Here is a 13,624-nt window from a genome sequence, read left to right on the forward strand (position 1 = left end):
CCATGATGATCTGTCAACAGTTTTCATGCTTCACACTCACCTCTACCCACTGCTGCTACCCAGCATCACCCAGGACTTCACACCCTGCAAGTAAAAGGAATCTGAATAGTGAGGCATAGAAAAGTTCACACAGGTGACAGTGGTCTGCCCATCATCAATATTCAGTGACAGCACAGCACTAACTCATGCCAGTTAGCTGCTGGTTTTCCTAATCTGCTGGCTGTGTTCCGGGATTAAGTCCTCTAATGCCCTAGCAGGTAAGAGGACCCATGAAAAGACAGGGAAAAGGAAGCACTAAAAGTCTCCTATAATCTTACTTCCTTCTACTAAATGTCTGTATAAAATTACCCACCAGTTAAGGGGGGTAACAGTTATTTATTTTCCCATCTTCAGTTTTTGTTCTTGCATGTACAGGGAACACCCAGCTGCTTAGATTACACATTCTTCATATTACTTTGTTTAAATAAACAGAACAGAAGAATATGTCAGATGTGTTTTCACTTCTAATTTGTACTTAAATTTTAAGCTATTATGAAATGAATTTTAATTTCAAGTGAACAGTCTTCAGATATCTCTATTCAGAAAACAGGCATCAAAACACTGGCATAGATGTTTCTTCCCTTGGCCAGTTTTATTTTTATTGCTTTCCTATAAATATTAGCACCTAAGAAGATTTTTAAAAGCTTTCCAGAAACATCCGCTGAGGGTGTTACTGGCAGTGTTTTTAGATTGCCAGTTCATCTCTGCCGATAAGGAGAGGCATTCTGGAGTCTTGAGTTTGATGCTCTAGTGGCGTGTGTCAGCATGCAGCTGTCTGGTTCTGCCACATCTGCCACACTCCCCTGACCAGAATGTCCCCATAACTGCTGCCAAGACTTTGTGGTTACCTTTGTGAATGATTTTTCAGACCCTGGTATGGATAATTAGTGGAATGATATTTAAGCCTTCTCAGACCCCAGTGGATTAGAGGATTAGAGATGGCAATAAAATTTCTTCCAGTCTAAATTCTGAAGTTCACTTTGCCTAGTCCTCTCATTTTCTAAAGGAGGTAAATGAGAGGAGGAAAGAGTAGTTCTTTATAAAGGAGTAATCTTTAAAAAGTTTTCAATATGAGACATAAATTTTTGCCATCTTTTAATATGGTATCTCTGCTAGTTTCTGGAATTATGTAGTTATTTCTGGAAAACTGTAATGAACACTGACTCTGAGGCCTGTAACCGTTAATGGATACCCTCACGACTTTGCAGTTTAGGTTCAAATGCCAGCGCAGGCAACCATGATATAGATCCAAAAAAAAGAAAGTGGACATGGCTTGCATCTTTTGTTAATGCTTTATATAATGTGTTGGTTCTTCAATTAAGAGAAGGTAAAAATTAATCCGAAGATTAGATGCAAGTAAGTGTTGCACATGTGAGGATCCTTAGTGTAAGTGTTTGATTCTGGCAGCCCCCTTCTGTTGCCAGAATCAGCTGGCGCATGTGGCAGTGTTTCTCCTCAGGGAACTGCATGAGGCCTTTGCTTTTACATGAGCCGTGTAAGGAGGGAGCCTTTCAGAAGAGGAAACTGGTGGGCATGAGGCTCACCAAGGTGAAAGGGTGCTTCCAGTTCTGTGCTAACAGACCTCGGGGGATACCCTTCTGAGAACTGTACAGAAGTACTGTTATGTCAACTCACATATCAACGAAGCACTTACTTAAATTTAACCTATAATAAGGGGTTTAAAAGAAGCATCTTGTGTGTCAGTGATACTCTTGATGCCGTTACAGGACAGATTCTGAAATATATGAGGATGCAGTAGAACTTCAGCAGTTTTTTATCAAAATTCGTGATGAACTATGCAAAAATGGAGAGATCCTTCTTTCACCAGCACTCAGCTATACCACGAAACATTTACATAATGATGTGGAGAAAGAGAAAAAGGAAAAATTACCAAAAGAAATAGAGGAAGATAAACTAAAACGAGAAGAAGAAAAAAGAGGTTGGTTTCTTTTCATTTGTTAAATAGGAAGAAATATTATAATCTGTCCTAGCTGTGGAAGAGTCCCATTTGCGTAAATGAAGACACAGTGTGTTGACTCTTCGAGAATACACATGGTAAGATGGAAATGTTTTTATCATTATCCACTTGTTCACCAAACTGGATAAGTTTGGAATTTACATTGACACAGCTGTTATCCTAGTATTTCGGGAACAGAGTCAACTAATTCACAAGTGTGAGGGCTTAATACTTCCTAATGAAATTGGTAGAAAAAAACCTTGGGCCCAGCTGGGGCTAGAAAGCATTGCTGCGGTGCGCCCACCCAGTTCTTGCCCTGGTTCAGTAGCATAGCTTTCCTCGTGTGGACGGAAAAGTATGGACATGGTAAAACATGAAACATTGTGTACGTTTTTCACTTTTCTTCTCCTAAATTCTTTAAAAAACATTAGATTGTTTGAAGGAATAATTACACCATTTTTAGGTTTATAACATTTATAGAAGTAATATATGTGACAGTAATAGCTCATAAGAATGGAGATACATTAGCACAAAGTTGCAACATTTAATGAAATTAAGTCAGTATTAACCTGAAGTAGATGGTAATGAGTTAAAATGCGTATTGTAAAATAAATAAATAAAATAATAAAATGCATATTGTAATGCCACTAAAAACAAATAGCAAAAAAAGAAGCCAACACAGGAACTAAAATGATACACCAAAAATACTTGCTTAACACTAAAGAAGGCAGTAAAGGAGGAAAAGAGGAACAAAAAGACATAAGAAACAAACAGCAAAAAGGTAGGCTTGAAGTCAGTCATATCAATAATTACATTACATACTACAAACAGACTACAAACAGACTGAATGTTCCAATTAAATGCATAGATTATGAGTCTGTTTTTAAAAAGATCCAACTATATGCTGTCTAGAAGAGACTCATTTTAAATTCAAAGACGTAAATGGGTTGAAAGGAAAAGGAAGAGAAAAGATGCCATGCAAATAGTAGCCCTGTTGGAGCTAGAGTAGCTGTATTAATTCAGACAAATAGACTTTAAGAGAAGAAATATTACTTAGAAATGAAGAGAGACATCTCATAATGTTAAAAGGGTCAAGACATTGGGAACATACAATATTTATAAATATATGCACCTAACAATGAAGTCACAAAATGCATGAAGCAAAAACTGACCGAATTGAGAAGAGAAATAATTCAACCATTATTGTCTCAGTACTCCTTTCTCAGCAACTCAAAGATGAACTAGATAAAAATCAGCAAAAATTTGCAAGACTTGAGTAGCATTGCTATGGACTGAATGTGTCCCCCAGAACTCCCATTGTAACCTAATCTCCAGTGGGCTGGTATTTAGAAGTAATGGGTTTGGATGTGGACCTGGGAGTGGGGCTACCACACTGGGATGGGGTGATACCACAGCCCCATTATAAGAAGACGCACAGCCAGTTGACAGCTGTCCGTGAACCAGAACATGGGCCCTCACCAGACTCTAGGTCTGTGGGCCCCGTGATCATAGACTTCTCCACCTCCATAACTGTAGGAAATGAGTATTTTGTTGTTTAAGCCACCTAGCCTTTCTCAGAGCAGCCAAGCTGACTCAGACAAGGATCATCAGCCTGCCTGACTGAACTGACATACGTAAAATGCTGCACCCAGTGACTGCAGAATAATGCGTTCATGTCAAGTGCATGTGGAGCATTATCAGGATGGGCCATATGCTAGGTCATAAAACAAGTTTGAAAAACGGAAAAGGATGATATCATACCAAGTTTGTTCTCTGAACACAACAGGATTGGGGAAGAAATGAACAGAAAGAAATCTGGAAGATCCCAAAATATTTGGAAGTTAAGCAGTACACTTCTAAATAACCAGTGGGTCAAAGAAGACATCACGGGGGCAATTAGAAAAATCTTGAACTGAATGAAAATGAAAACACAACATATTATTAAAACATATGGGATATAGCTAATATGGTTATTAGAAGGAAATTTATAGCTTTAAACACATATATTAGAAAAAAATCTGAACTAAATCAATGCTGCCACCTCAAAAAGAGAAAGAAGATTAAATCAAACCTGAAGTAAGTAGAGGAAATAATAAAGATCAGAACAGAAAGCAGTGAAAGATAAAACAGGAAACGCCAGTGTGATACCGGGTGTGACATTTGGAACCACCCATGTTTCTAGTGACACAATCTTGTATACAGGGAATTTTTTTTAACTTAGCTGACGCTTTCCTTGGCAATACAAAATTAGTGACTTCTGCCCCTTGATTTACTCTATGTCGGTTCTCAAAGTGTGGCCTGTGGGCAGGCAGCATCACTGCCTGAGAACTGGTGAGAAACCCAGATGCTCTGTCCCGCTCCAGACGAGCCAGCGCAGAAACACTGAGGGTGAGAGCCAGCAGTCTGTTTTAACAAGTCCTGTGGGTGGTTCTGACACACACCTAAGTCTGGGGGTTGCAGCTCCAAGCCCTCGGCTGTAATGAGTGGGGCAACAGGAACTTCTGGATCAGCGACATGTGAGCACGTCATCTGTTACAGTGGTGCCAGCCTCATGAGCTGCGGGCCACTGCTGACTGCAGGAAAGGCAGCCCTGTGCCAGAGCCGCTCTCCGAGGCGCCCACAGCAGCCCTGTGAATGCCCTTTTCTTACACTAACTCAGAGCCCACGTTTCCCAGCAATGTGGTTAAAGTAGCCGAGAAGTGATGCTTTGCCGTAGACCGTGAAGTGAGCATGGGAAGCACTGAGGGGGGTGCTAGAAGCAGGGGCCCCCCAGGGCTACTCTGGTTGGTTGGTTGCAGCTAGGAGAGAACACATCTGCTTCAGATCACCCTTGGCAGCTTACTTTAGGAATGTCAACAGACAGCACAGCACCGGAAGGTAGGATAGTGGTCGTGTTTGTCACTCACCCTTTCTGTTTTTAAGCCATAAGAGGTTTCTCAATAATTGATGGATATTAAGGGAAACTAGAGGGCCTCACACCACTTGTTTTTATATTAAGTGCCAGAGCTCACTGCTCACAGAGGGAGGGTTAAATAAGCAAAGGTACAAGGGAAAGGACTTTCAGATGATATGCAAATGCCTGTTGCTGCTCCTTCCCAGAATACCTCTGAAAGGATGGAAAGAGGATTTTAAAATAAAACACATAAATGCAAAAGCATTCCCCTCCCTCAAAAAAAGAAACGGAAACAATGAATGGGAGACAATGGCAATTAATATTTGGAAGCTAGAAAATGGACAGATGTGATGAGTGTTCATTCCTGTCTAGAACTGCGCAGGGAATAGAATGTTAGGTATTTACAACAATGGGGGTCCACATGGGGCTGAAAACAGGATCAGTTAAGTCTAAATTTAAAGGAGTTGGACCTGGACCTCCATATGCTCTCTCCAGCCCTTCCTCTGTGGCTGTTTCTCCTAGAGTCTAGAGGCAGAGACACCAGGAGACTGTGGGGAAGAGGAGGTCTACTCTGAAGAGGGAGGAGGTTGTGGCAGGATTTCCAATGGAGAGTGCGAACCCCCTGGCCCTGTGCACTCCTGTGCTACCAGTCAGGCTTGTAGTTCCGAGACAGGAGCCTTTTCTCTTGAGTAATGGCCCCCAGGCAATGGGGAAAAATTAAAGATAATAACATCTGGAGGCCCCCAAGGAAGTCCTTGCATCTCTGCATGCATAAAGAGCTTCTACTCAGCTTTTTTTTAGCATTTCACTTTTAAATAGGGGCAGGTATTTACTTAAATAGGACCAAATATTTAAGGAAAATGTCTTAAGATGTAAGACAGAAAACAAACAAAAAGAAAATTTGGACCTTGGAGGAAACAAAACAAGTGAAGACAGCAGGAGAAAAGTTTTAAAAGAAAATCAACAAAACTGGAATTTAGACATTCAGAGATGACAATTGTCTGCATCCATAAAACATGAGCAGAAGGCCATAAATAAATGGACATTCACAAAACAGAAAATTTCCTGGAAGTTAAAAATATGGCAAACCCAGAGAATGAGAGAAAATATTGAGAAATCATATGTATCTGATGAAGATCTAGTATCCAGAATACATAAAGAAATCAACAACAAAATGACACAATTCAAAAATGGGCAGAGGATTTGACTAGACATATTGACAAAGGAATTATACAAATGACCATAAGCACATGAAAAAGTGCTCAATGTCATTAATCAGGGAAATGCAAATCAAACTACGGTGAAATATTTCATACCCTTTCGGATGACTGTTATAAAAATAAAAGGGTGAGGGTAAATAATAAGTGTTGAAGATATAGAGAAATTGGAACCTTCATGCATTACTGGTGGGAATGTAAAGTGCAGCCACTGTGGAAGATAGTTTGGCAGTACCTTGAATGGCTACACATTGAATTACCAAATGATCACTAGTTCTGCTCATGAGCCAGTGTGCAAAGGGACAGAAAGAAAGCAGGACTCCAGAACTCATGTAACAGCCAAAAGGCAGACACAACCCAGGTGTCCATCTACAGGTGAATAGATAAAACAAAATGGGGTATATACATACAATAGACTATTATTCAGCCATAGAAAGGAGTGAAGTTCTGGCGCCTGCTGTAGATAGATGAGCCTTGGAAACTGCTAGCTGAAGTAGGCCACACACCAGAGGACAGGTGTTGTGTGATGCCACTTACATGAAGTACCTAGAACTGCGAATTCATAGAGACAGAAAGTAGATTAGAGGTGACCAGGGGTGGGGGGGTGGGGAGTGTGGAGAGAAGAGGAGTTACTGCTCAATGGTGACAGTTTCTGTTTGGAGTAAAGGTAAAGTTTTGGAAATAAGACAGTGGTTATGGGTGCACAACAATGTGGATGTAATTAATGCCACTGAATCATACATTTAAAAATGGTCAAAAATGGCAAATTTTATGATATAATTTTTAAAACATACCAAAAACCATGGAGTTGTGCACTTTAAATAAGTGAATCACATGGTGTGTGAATTGTGTCTCAATAAAGCTGTTAAAAAATGATAGCAGAAGGATGGGGGATAAGATTGATAGTGTCTGTGGTACAAACTCACAACAGGCAGTAAATAAGCTGTAGAGCTCTAACCGGCAGTACAGTGTGTGTGGGCACAGCGGTGGCCGCAGTGATGTATGGGATAAGTGTCGCTGCATTGGCAACAATATATAAAATGTGTCAAAGTAACACTTAGCACACCTTAAATCTATACAATGTTATGTGTCGAATTCATTTAATAAAACTTTTTTTTAGGTAAAGAAAGGAAAGACTAGGGACTCTCTTGTCCCTTCCTGGCCTGAGCCAGGAGCTCTGTCCTCTCACTTTCTCTCTAAATTAAAGCCTCTGCCTTGCTCTCCTGAAAAAAAAATACTATCTGCTCTCCGTAAAAAAAAAAAAAAAGAAAGAAAAAAGGAAAGACTTTGAGAAGAATTAGAGGATAAGTTTACAAAATCTTTAAGGAAGTAGAATAACAACAAAGATGAACCCCGAGGCCCAAAATCCAAAGAGTGGCAGGACACAGTCCTGCTGAGCTTCTGTCACTTACAGCAAGGGTCCCCTCCTGCCACTTGCTAGTGGCACGTCCTTCATTCCTTCTGAACCTTCAGCTGCTGAGCCATCAATATCCGTTTCTCTGCCAACAGTCTGCTGAAGGCAACCTAGGCTTTTTCTGCCTTGCTCCTCAGAATTCTTCCAGTCTCTGCTTACTACCCAATTCCCAGGTCACTTCCATATTTTTTAGGTGTCTGTTACAGTAACACCCCTCTACCAGGTACCAGAATCTCATCTAAATATCATCAGGTCAAAAGTCCTGAATCTCATCATTTAAATCATCTAAAATAGGTGTGTGGGTGACCCATCCTGGGACACAGTTCCTTTCCACCTGTGCAGCTGTGAAACCGGAAAACGGGCTTTGTGCTCCTGTGCTGTAGTGATGGGACATGCATAGGATAACAGACGTGCCCACTCACAAAGGGAGAGATGGACAAAAAAAGAGTCATCAATTCTAAGCAATTCTGAAATCCAGCTCCATTGAGTTTCATTAGGTTTTAAGGCCTGAAAATTGTCCTCTGTGGCCCAAAACCCTGCCCTCTGGATCATCCTTTTTCATGAAAGGTAGCACATATTTGCAGCTGAGTTTTTTTATCAGCCTGCTTCCTGTCTCTGGGATTCAGGGAGCTTAACGGCTTGCTTTCAGTTTGTGCTCTATCCCTTCCAGACCAGTGAGCAGTGTTCTGCTGGTGTAAAATTCCCAAGAACCATGTGAGCCTGCTGCATATATCCCAGGTTTCATTTGATTAATATAGATAACATTTTCCACCAAAATTGGCAAAACTTTAAAAAATTATAACAACCAGTGTTAGGAAATGGAGAAAGGAAAAGGAGGGTCCCCTTGCTGTATAGACTTTTGGGGTCGGCTTGGAAAAAGCATCTAAAATGCTTGTTTCCAGCTGTTCCATTTATGGAAAATTATCCTAAGGAAGTAATCAAAGATGTGGGCAAAGCATAATACTAAAAAAAAAAAAACCAAAAAAACACCTATGGTATTTGTGATAATGGCTTGTATGGAAGCCATTAAAAAGTCTTATTCAACAAAAATAAAAGTTTCTTTGAAAAGCATTAATCTCAGGAAGGGTTCATGATATATTAAGTGTATACAAATATAGCTTACATTGTATTGTACAGTATACATACTCCGTATTTCCTCAACTCTGAAACTCCACTGATTGTGACATATCCATGTAATAACTGTTAGGGGAAATTTTTTTTCAGAGGTATTAAGATGGAGACAAAGTACTTAGGAGATTGTCTCTGAGATTACATGATTTACAAGTGACCAGTTTTCTTCTTTATACCTTTCTATATCATCCAGAATGACTGTAGTGAGCATGTATTATTAAAGTGATTATTTTTATTTATGAGCTCCTAAGTTTATTTATGTATTTATTTAAATTAATGGCATTTGATTGCAATTCGCAAAGGCAGTTTTGAGTAGAAGCTATTGGGAATGTGGATATCATACTGGTTGTCCTGAACCCTGACTTTGAATGTCTAGAAAAGAATTTAAAATATTCGTAGGTATTGTTTGAATCATACATCTTATCCCAACCCACTTTTCACAAGGACCTTTTTCTCTTTTTTACCCAAGAAGCTGAGAAGAGTGAAGATCCCTCGTGTGCTACAGGCCTCTCAGGCTTACATCGCACATACAGCCAGGACTGCAGCTTCAGGAACAGCATGTACCATGTTGGGGATTACGTCTATGTGGAGCCCGCAGAGGCCAGCCTACAACCACATATAGTCTGTATTGAGAGACTGTGGGAAGATGCTGCTGGTAAGTTTGTTTTAAATCGAAGGGATAAAGAAGATGTGGTACATATACACAATGGAATGTTATTCAGCCATAAGAAAACAAATCCTACCATTTGCAACAACATGGGTGGAGCTAGAGCATATTATGCTCAGTGAAATAAGCCAGGTGGAGAAACACAAGTATCAAATGATTTCACTCATCTGTGGAGCATAAGAACAAAGCAAAAACTGAAGGAATGAAACAGCAGCAGACTCACAGAACCCAAGAATGGACTAACAGTTACCAAAGGGAAAAGGACTACGGAGGGTGGGTGGGAAGAGAGGGATAAGGGGAATAAGGGGCATTACGATTAGCACACATAATGTAGGGGGTGGGGGGGCCCACAGGGAAGGCAGTATAGCCTCAGAGAAGACAAGTAGTGACTCTATAGCATCTTACTACGCTGATGGACAGTTACTGTAATGAGGTGTGTGGTGGGGACTTGATAATGGGGGGAATCTAGTAACCACAGTGTTGCTCATGTGATTGTATATGAATGATACCAAAAAAAAAAAGTTCGACAACAAAAAATGCAGCCACTTTATTAATCCTTGGTCCTCAGGGAAGAAAATGGTAACTAAGATGTCTTGTGCCTTCCAACATGAGTTGTTCCACAGTGTATCAGTAATATAATTAAGCATCTGTTATATGAAAAACATAGGATCTAGCGTGTTGGGCAGTGGCACAGTTGAATCAAAAGAAATGCAGGTTCTTGAAGTCTAGTTGAGAGCCATTCATTCCACTGGTATTTATTAAAAACCATGAGCCAAATTCTGTAGGATGGCAGAGATTCAGAAGAACAAAAGGCTAAGGGCAAAACAACTTCAGTAAAAATCACAAATAAAAAAGAAATTATTAATAGAAAGACATGTGCCTTGACTTAGAGTTTCATTTCAGAAAGGCTTCTGGAACAGCTGCCTTTAATTTGAGACATGGAGAATGAGTAGGAGTTAGTGAAGCCGAAAGCAGGCAGAAGTATGATCCAGGGAGTCCAGTCCCTTCAGCTGTTCATCCTGTGAAATACCTTTGTATCCCTTCACCTGACTGCTGTGTCCTTACCAGCACACGCAGCTTTAGGTGCTGACCCCAGTGGACTAGAGCAGCTCTGGTCCCCTCCCCCACTCTGTTACACATCTTTTACTATGAAGGGAAAAGTGGTAATGTTTTGGGCCTCATTACACTTCATTATTTTAAAATATGACTTCTTCTAAGATAGTTAGATTAAGGAACTGGCCTAAAAAGTGCATTGGTAGGTTCAGACCATGGCAGAATGAATGGAGTGGTTTCGCAAAGAAGGTATACTTTCTGTTAATGGTAATTTTCTCTCTCCTCTTGTTTTTGAGGTGAAAAATGGTTGTATGGCTGTTGGTTTTATCGGCCAAATGAAACATTCCATCTGGCTACACGAAAATTTCTAGAAAAAGAAGTTTTTAAGAGTGACTATTACAATAAAGTTCCTGTTAATAAAATTCTAGGAAAATGTGTGGTCATGTTTGTCAAGGTAAGAGATTCATTAGCCCAAATGTACATATCATTCCAAGAGAATAAAACTTATGAACACAAAAGACCGATATTTACAAAATTGGGAGGTCTGTTTTAAACTGTTTGCATATTTTTTTAAAGCTGTATCAGTGTGACTATGTGTAATGAGTGGGCAGAAGTCAGCCTGAACGTGGCAATGGAAGGCCATTTGCTGCCCTCACTGCAGAGCCATCTGCAGTCAGCCTGCATGCATTACAGTGCTAAGCACATTTGCTGAGAGATCATTATACATTGTCAGTGTGGTTTTTAAGTAATAAGGTGTACATTTTTTGTCTCTGCCTGATACGCTCAAAGGTTTAAGGAACATTACAGCTCTGTGAAATGTTAGTGTATTTTCAAAGGGGCTGTTGGAAGCTAGCTAAGCTAAGGGGCTTGTATTTAATCAATTGAGGCCATTCTATAGCCAGGAAATACTCCTGTGTCTCTAGCTATTTCCCATTTGTTGTCAGCTGTCAGAAAGGCTTAACAGTTCAGCTTTGGTCTGCCTGGTTGGTGGCTGTATGTGTTTGTTTTTTGGATTAACTGGTTTTCAGAAATTCACCTAATTAATTTTATTCTTTTATTTCCCAGGAATACTTTAAATTATGCCCAGAAAACTTTCGTGATGAGGATGTTTTTGTCTGTGAATCACGGTATTCTGCCAAAACAAAATCTTTTAAGAAAATTAAACTGTGGACCATGCCCGTCAGCTCAGTTAGGTTTGTCCCTCGGGATGTACCCTTGCCTGTGGTCCGAGTGGCCTCTGTATTTGCAAATGCGGATAAAGGGGATGACGAGAAGAACACAGACAACTCAGAGGACAGTCGAACTGAAGACAGTCTTAACTTGGAAAAGGTATGTAGATTAACAGCCACACAGAAAAGAATTTCACATTTCAGAATATCTGTTACAGAAAATAAATGAATAAAGTCATCAAAATCAGAATTAGAAAAAGAACAACAATGTGAAAACCTTAGCCAAACAAAAAGAAGGGAACTATACAGGAAGGACAGAAATTAATACTTAGAAGACAGAACAGTCGAATTGACAACTAGAATTAAAAAGGAAATCCAAGAGCTAATCCTTTGACAAGTCCAATGAGATGAATTACATCTATTCCTACTAAAGAGAGAAAGAGGAACTTAAGCTCAGACATACATAATGTGGAAGAGATTTAAAGACTTGTAAATTTCTCTTAATAAATTTGAAAACCTGTACAAAATGGATAATTTTCTAGGATAATACAAATTACCAAAGTAGAGTCAAGAGAAAGTAAACCACATAAAAGGACAAAAACATTATGAAATTTTTTAAAGCCAAAATAATCTTGATTCCAAAACCTGACCAAAAAAATGCAGTCCAGTCTCACTTAGGAATATTGATGCAAAAAATACTTGGGGAGAAAAGTATTTTTATAAGAGAAATTAAATTGGTTATTTAAGAAAAGCATGACCAAGTAGGGAGGAATTTGTTTAAGGAATGCAAGAGCTGTTCAAAATCAGGAACTTCATCACATTAATAGATCAAAAGAGTGAGTATTTGATAAAATACAGTATCTGTCTTTATTTATGTCTTTAGAGGATATTTCCTCAAAGTGATTTTTTAAAATTATATTTGTATTTCAAGCTTAAAGGCTAAAAGAAATTTCCCTTAAAGTTAAAAACATGACAGAGATACTTGCTGTACCATTACCTGTATTTTACAATAAAGAGACAAGATTATTTTTTTTGCAGATAATGGGGAAGAAATTAATTTAAAAGTTTTTAAAAACACAAAATTCAACCAGTAAAAATTGCAAAATCCATATACAAGTCAGTAGCTTTCTTACATAAATATAATAATTCATAAGACTTTTTGAAAATAAAATTAATATGTTGAATACATTTTAGCAACTGTTAGAAAAGTCATACGAAGACAATACCCAATTCACATTAACCACAAAATACATTAATAAATAACCTTAAAAAGAATATATGGAACCCGTGAGAATAGAGTCTGTCTACTGAAGGACATAAAAGACTTGAATAAATTGTTTTTGGAACTTGACAAAATTATTCTAGCATTCTTATAAATGCTCTTAGAATAAATATGTGACAGTCACTGGGAGAAAACAAAAAAGAATAATCAAGTGTTTTCCCTTGGCAGATATTACTACAATTTACAACAAAAGTACATTTTAAAAAGCTGAGCTGTTACCTCAGGACAGTCAGTGAAGGAATAGTCTTTTCACAGTTAAACCCAGAATATAAAGGTGTAGTGTACATCAGCAGGAGAGGATGGAATACGGTGATACTGGAAAACTGTTAGCCATTTGAGGAAAAAGAAGTAAAACCGCCTGAACTCCCCCTCGCTTCACATTCCAAAGTAAGATGTCAACATTAAAAAAAAGAAAGGTGCTAGCATAAGTCCATTTACTCTTATCTACCTGTAATCATTTATTCATTTATAAGCTCAGAATGGGTCCTTTCCATGAACGATATAAAACCTAGTAGCCATAAAAGAAACAAAATGGTCATTTTATTGATTTATGATGGAAAACATCGATTAGTTAATAAAACAGTCTGAAGACTAGGAGAAAAGTAACACTAGAAAAATGGGCAAAGGACCAAATAGATCATTTATAGAAGGAAGGCAGCCCAAAAAAAAAAAAAAAAGAAAATATGTTTATCTAATAGTTTTATACATGCCTAACAGGTTGGCAAGAGTGCTAAAGTTGATGAGCATGCAGCCTGGTGTGGGCGTGGGGCATCGCACTCTTACCCCCTGTGTCGTTGGCCTT

At 38.9% G+C, this 13,624-nt stretch overlaps 1 protein-coding gene across 26 annotated transcripts in view; it reads left to right on the plus strand.

The window, feature by feature from the left end:
- Positions 1 to 13,624, plus strand: part of PBRM1 (polybromo 1) — a 105,931-nt gene that overhangs the window by 65,087 nt on the left and 27,220 nt on the right. For all 26 annotated transcript variants that reach the window (XM_036878173.2, XM_036878175.2, XM_057486604.1 and 23 more), the window contains 4 exons: positions 1,767 to 1,978; positions 9,121 to 9,306; positions 10,668 to 10,825; positions 11,437 to 11,700. In XM_036878173.2, coding sequence (XP_036734068.1) covers positions 1,767 to 1,978; positions 9,121 to 9,306; positions 10,668 to 10,825; positions 11,437 to 11,700 — 820 coding nt within the window. The remainder of the gene's footprint in view (positions 1 to 1,766; positions 1,979 to 9,120; positions 9,307 to 10,667; positions 10,826 to 11,436; positions 11,701 to 13,624) is intronic.

The sequence above is a fragment of the Manis pentadactyla genome, chromosome 1 (genome assembly GCF_030020395.1).
Source record: "Manis pentadactyla isolate mManPen7 chromosome 1, mManPen7.hap1, whole genome shotgun sequence".
NCBI lineage: Eukaryota > Metazoa > Chordata > Mammalia > Pholidota > Manidae > Manis > Manis pentadactyla.